A 5,670-nucleotide genomic window follows, 5' to 3' on the forward strand; every position below is an offset into this window, starting at 1 on the left:
CAATCCCCATAGAGATCCTATTAATTCTATGTCAGTCCCGTTGTGTGTAGACCTATATCCCAACCAGCTGTCACATGACACCTCAGGGCATGTTTCAATTTTCCATCCAATGACAAAAAAAATTCCATGTGGATGTGGGCGTACTGTACCTGTATACTGTTGTAGTTATGTATGTAGCCTATACTCTGGAGTTTATCTCCAGGAAAGTAATGCTAAAAGGTAGTTAGGTTACCACAGAAAAAAACAATATAGGCTAGCTACTAGGAATATAAATGACTGTAATAGGCCATTGTTATCCCAAATATAATCCTGCATGGAGCTCTAGGATCAGGCCATGTTGCATAATAGTGCTGGGAGCACTGCAGGTTGCACAGAGGCAAAGGTTTAATTAAAGTGACATCACCACATCGCGGTTAACGCTTGGTCCTGATCACAGGGTTCTGCCTGAGTAGAAAACTGCTGACTGGAAAACAGAAGGCCTTTTGACGGTAATCGTTTCACACAATTCACATAGGCCTGCACAGCAACGCTTTAGAAAAATGTGATATAATGGCAGAGGAAAAAATAAACGGGAAGGGGTGGAGCTGGGGGGGGGGGGTGTATATTTTCCACATCATCCCATGTTTGATCCAACCAGTGGCGGGTCGTAGCAATTTAAAGTCAAGGTTAGCCATCACCACCAATTTATCCACTTCCCCCCGCCACTGGCCCCCTCCCATACTCCCCGACTCCGCTCTTTTCCCGCCCGCTCTATGGCAGGGTGCCGACCGCTGCCACTTCGCCGGCCTTGGCGGTGATTTATCAGCAATGCTCCCTCGAAGGCGCTCTATATGGACGGCCGCTTGTTTATCTCAGATCACGCAGAAAATGAGGAATGAAGCCGTGACCCCGGAAGGGGGGCCAGTCATTCACCACTTCCACTTTTTTATTTAATCTTTATTTAACGAGGCAAGTAGTTAAAAACAAATTCTTATTTACAACAATGATGGCCTACCCTGACCAAACCCTAACACAGATGACGCTGGGACAATTGTGCGCCTCCCTATGGGACACCCAATCACAGCCAGGTGTAATACAGCCTGGACTCAAACCAGGGTCTGTAGTGACACCTGTAGCACTGAGACGCAGAGCCTTAGACCGCTGTGCCACTCGGGAGCCCACTCGGGTCGCTTCTTCTCCAGGAATGCAAAAAACACTAATAAAACTCGCTTTTAATGTGATACATTCACTTTAAAAGTGTGATTGCAAATGTTCATGGAGTGTGAATATGTGCTAATCTCCAGTAAACCTACTGATGAACAGAGCCATAACTAAGCCAGAGGACACCGAGGGCCGAACCTCAGTAATTGTGGGGTCTCAACTTACGGTTGAGAGATAGAAGAGTAGAAAACACAAAGGTGCAGTTTCGAGACTTGGTTGTGCATCAGCAGTTTTCCTCTTGTCATATGTCGCTCACTGACAGTCACTCAATTAGCCCATGTCAGTAAAACAATCATTTGATGGGTAAATAGGTAGCCAGCTATCTAAACTTGTAGTAGCCAAATCATGGCCGAGTTACCAACAGGGCACACAGGGCATGCGCCCAGGAGCCCTGACCTAATTTTGTTAGCCACTCTTACTCAGACATATTAACATGGAAAAATGTGTAGAATTGCAGGACATCTGTATTTTAAAATTATAGGAAATTCGCTGTAAAACTTTTTTTACCTTTTTGATAGTCAAATATTTTTTCTCCCAAAAGATCTATAATTTAATCCCTTTGAACTCATTAAATTATAGTTTTTAATCCTGGTTAATGTAAGTTCATGTGTAGCTGCTAATTGTATAGCTAATAGGTTGTGTTTGTAGATTGACTGAGGTGAATGAAACTACAGTAACCAATGTGATAATGCATTGTATAGAACTTGTATAGAAGTGCAGTGAATGGGCTTCAACGCCCTTAACATTTATTAGATGGACCTCAATAAAACTTAGACCCTGGTTATGGCCCTGCTGATGAAGGATTTGGTGATAGGCTACACTCAAATATTGAGGAAGAGAACGTGCAATTTAGACTACTATATCTAAACGCCTAAGGTAGCAAAATATGAACTAACCCCAGCATGTGACCACAAGGTCATCATTATTTTCACATGACCTATTTTCCCCCTCCAAAATATTCCTCACCACAGATATAGCCACTAATGTCTACTATTCCTCTACCAACCAGGCTCAGATTCCTGCCCCAATTTATAAAGAACACAGAAGTGGTACAGAATCTGAACCATGGGCATATGATTTATTGGGCAAAATGTATTCACGGCGTTATTACAAGATGGTCATCTGCCAGCCTCCGAGATACAGTCAGATCCTTAATAGTAAAGCATTGTCTGAGGAGGAGACAGGAAAAACATGTTTTGTGTGTTACAAATCATGTGTAACTTTGCTGTGCGTTACACAGATCTGAGAACAGTGGGTGAGCATGTTATAGGTCAGAGGTGAGAGGGAACTGTATTGTTACATGACTTACATTGCTGAGCCAGTCAGTAAAGGCTGAGATGCGAGTGAAGACGGTTGGTTTCTTCACCTCGTTGCAGACACGGGAGGACACAAAGCTGGTCACGCCCTGGACGTACCACTTACCATCAGCACCCTTACAGTTCAGAGGACCTCCAGAGTCCCCCTGCAGACAGAGATAAGGGCATGGGGGGGGGGGAGAGGGGGATAAGGCGAGAGACAGAAAGTGTTTTACAAACATTGGTTACTATGTCATACAGATGATGGTGACAGTTATATTACTGTATTATCATAAGTATATGATCTCAAGATGTGTTGTTGCCTCACTCACGTTGCATCCTGACACTTCACCCCCTCCAGCACAGATCATGGTGTCCTTCACCACCATTCCCCACCAGTCACTCTGCCTGCACACGCTGTTCCCCACCACTGGCAGAAGAGCTTGCTGCAGCTTATCAGGCATGGGACCATGGGCTAGAACAGGACAGGAAGGGTACAGTTAGACACTATACACTGGAACATAGACACAGGCCTCGGATGTAGGATCTTAACTTGATCACTCTTTTGTTGCTTAGAATTATTTTCCTGCACATCAGAAAATCCAAACTTGTAGTGTATTCGAGGTTTAAAAAGGCTTCTAAAGTTTGTAAATTCCACTTTAAAATGTCAACACCCACAAAAATATGTCCAATCGTTATAATTCACATAATAATTCACATTTACTGTTGCTGCAGGATTATTTTCCTGCTGTAGCAAACTGGCCCAAATTATGACCCTACGTATATCTGTATACAGTACATTATGTCGATGTATCATATTTACTAACAGGCTTATATTGTATATATCCACACCCCATATATCTTAAAGGGATAGTGTGAGATTTTGGCAACTAAACGCTTTTTCTACTTACTCAGTCAGACGAATTCATGGATATCTCTGCGTGCAGTTTGAAGGAAGTTGTAGGTATTTTCGTGAGCCATTGCTAACTATCGTCATGCTGTATGATGAGATCTAAAAACGAATCCATGAATTCATCTGAATCTGGGTAAGTAGAACAGGGGCTTGATCGCAAAAATCTTGCACTATCCTTTTAAAACCGTTGTGTGGCTTAACATAAACAGGCAAATATAGCCTTAAATTAAACTTCACAAGCCCACAGCATCCACACAGCCAAACATTTTATTTTAAAGCCATTTACCAGAGCCTTTTATCCAAAGCAACTTACACTAGTGCATTCATATATTTGTCATATGGGTGGTCCCAGCAGCAATCAAACCCACGATCCTGGAGTTGCGAGCACAATGCTCTACCACACAGGACTCTCTCTCTCTCTCTCTCTCTCTCTCTCTCTCTCTCTCTCTCTCTCTCTCTCTCTCTCTCTCTCTCTCTCTCTCTCTCTCTCTCTCTCTCTCTCTCTCTCTCTCTCTCGCTCTCTCTCTCATCATGTGTAACACAGAGAAGAATGATGTATGTGATATCTTACTGTAGAGGTTTCCCCAGCCAGAGATGAAGCATGCGTCTCCATGAGCCGGGATCTCTCCTGCCTCAGGAAGGCAAGCCAGACCAACGTTCTCATTCATGATGGGAGCCTTGTCCAGTTTCAGCAGGGCAAGATCATTTCTGTGAGAAAACAAAACAAGTTGTTGTCGTCATCCGCATTCATGCTAGTTTGCATGTTATGGTTGCAGTTGCGATATCCTATGTTGTTCTTGAAGACATAATGTTGCTATTGGTGGTTGTGGTAATAGTGGCATTAGTTTTAGTTGCGGTAGTGATGGTAATAGTAAGAGCTAGCTGTTGCTGTGTCATCAGCATTGGTTTTGGTCTATCAGATGGATACACACCCAGCGGCGACCATGTTGATGTCCCAGTCGGGATGAACCAGGATACGCAGCACGTCTCTGATCTGCTCAGTTCCCTCCTGCACACTCTGGTCATGCTCTCCCATCACCACGCGGTACACATCTCCAGGCCTGCGTGGGGAGAACACGCCAAACATCACAGAGAAACATTAAGTTCTCTTTAATGACATCTATACTTTCCCAATATTCTGCTTCACATTCGTGACCTCAACGACCTCTTTTTACTCACATTCTCTAGTAATACCTCACTCTTCCCTTCTGGCACTCACCATACGCAGTGTCCAGCAGTCAGGACCCAGCGAGAGCCAATCAGAGTGCCCCCGCAGGTGTGATGCCAACGGCTGCCGTGCTTCACCTGCATTGAAATCTAAGGATACAGATGCACAGACAGTAAAACAGTTAAAGACAAACATGATGAATGTGTGGTTCAATGGACTTTGTACAGGGAAGTAAATTCACTGTTTTCACCTGCCATGGCCAGCTATGGGCGCGGGCATCCTCTCCATTCACAATCCTGTTGGTGTTGGGCTCGAAGGTGGGAGTACCACAACCATATGCTGAGAAACATGCAGTCCACGGTTAGCAGCATGATATATTTGCGCACAGACGTTTTTGTGACAAATGTTTTTGTGACTTTTATCCAACAGTGAGACAAACGTAAACGGACATAAATGGCCATGTCAGAAGTGATGATGATGTGGCTGTTAGCATTATGCTGTCCTTCGTGCTCAGAGGCAAGTGTGTTACTCACCGTAGGCTGCCAGCAGCAGCAGGAATACCAGTCTCTCCAGCATGGTGGCAGTCTGTCAGTAAAGTGTAGCTCTGACCCACAGCAGTGAGCTCTTATAGTCCTGTCTGTTTGTCACTGCCATGCTCAGCTCCAGACACTGTGACCAGCCCAGGCTGTCTGTGGAGCACTTATCGTGTCATGTTGCCAATATTAGCTGGGAAGAACCTCCTGTTCCCCAGATGCTCACCTGGCACTAACCTGTACTGTACTGTACTGGAGTTACAAACGGAAAAGGCTGACAGGGCAAAGGAGAATGGAAAAATGGATTTCAGGGGACAGGTCACAGCAGAGAGAGGTTAATGTGAGGGGGACAAACTCTTGTCAAAAAGTTTACACAGTTTACAGGAGGATGGTAACAGGGATATATACACTGTAACTGGCATAATACTGTAGATACCGAGTACTTTACTGTCATTGACCAAGTACAATACAACAACCTTATCTTTCTTTAATAAAAAAAGTGGAATATGTCTAAGTCGGGCCGCGCTCCCGGTGAATTGGGAGCCACCTCTTTACACCTCT

General features: G+C 44.4%; 1 protein-coding gene across 1 annotated transcript; it reads right to left on the reverse strand.

The window, feature by feature from the left end:
- Positions 1 to 2,264: 2,264 nt before the first annotated feature.
- LOC124037095 (proproteinase E-like) lies at positions 2,265 to 5,266 on the reverse strand. Its single transcript, XM_046351737.1, has 8 exons — positions 5,110 to 5,266; positions 4,827 to 4,915; positions 4,628 to 4,725; positions 4,341 to 4,469; positions 3,980 to 4,116; positions 2,828 to 2,970; positions 2,510 to 2,662; positions 2,265 to 2,369 (listed from the first exon to the last, which is right to left on the reverse strand). The coding sequence occupies exons 1-8, from the start codon at positions 5,150 to 5,152 to the stop codon at positions 2,352 to 2,354; spliced, it is 810 nt and encodes a 269-aa protein (XP_046207693.1). The 5' UTR covers positions 5,153 to 5,266; the 3' UTR covers positions 2,265 to 2,351.
- Between the last annotated feature and the right edge of the window lie 404 nt (positions 5,267 to 5,670).

Source organism: Oncorhynchus gorbuscha, linkage group LG06 (genome assembly GCF_021184085.1).
Source record: "Oncorhynchus gorbuscha isolate QuinsamMale2020 ecotype Even-year linkage group LG06, OgorEven_v1.0, whole genome shotgun sequence".
NCBI classification, from domain to species: Eukaryota; Metazoa; Chordata; class Actinopteri; order Salmoniformes; family Salmonidae; genus Oncorhynchus; species Oncorhynchus gorbuscha.

What these genes read in the sequence shown, in the direction of transcription:
- LOC124037095 (XM_046351737.1), bottom strand. Translation starts at nt 5,152, where the DNA reads ATGCTGGAGAGACTGGTATTCCTGCTGCTGCTGGCAGCCTACG. An exon ending in GCTGCTGCTGGCAGCCTACG is followed by an intron (nt 4,916 to 5,109) that starts GTGAGTAACACA and finishes CATGTTTCTCAG; the next exon opens with CATATGGTTGTGGTACTCCC. An exon ending in TGGCTGGGGAAACCTCTACA is followed by an intron (nt 2,971 to 3,979) that starts GTAAGATATCAC and finishes GTCCTGTTCTAG; the next exon opens with CCCATGGTCCCATGCCTGAT.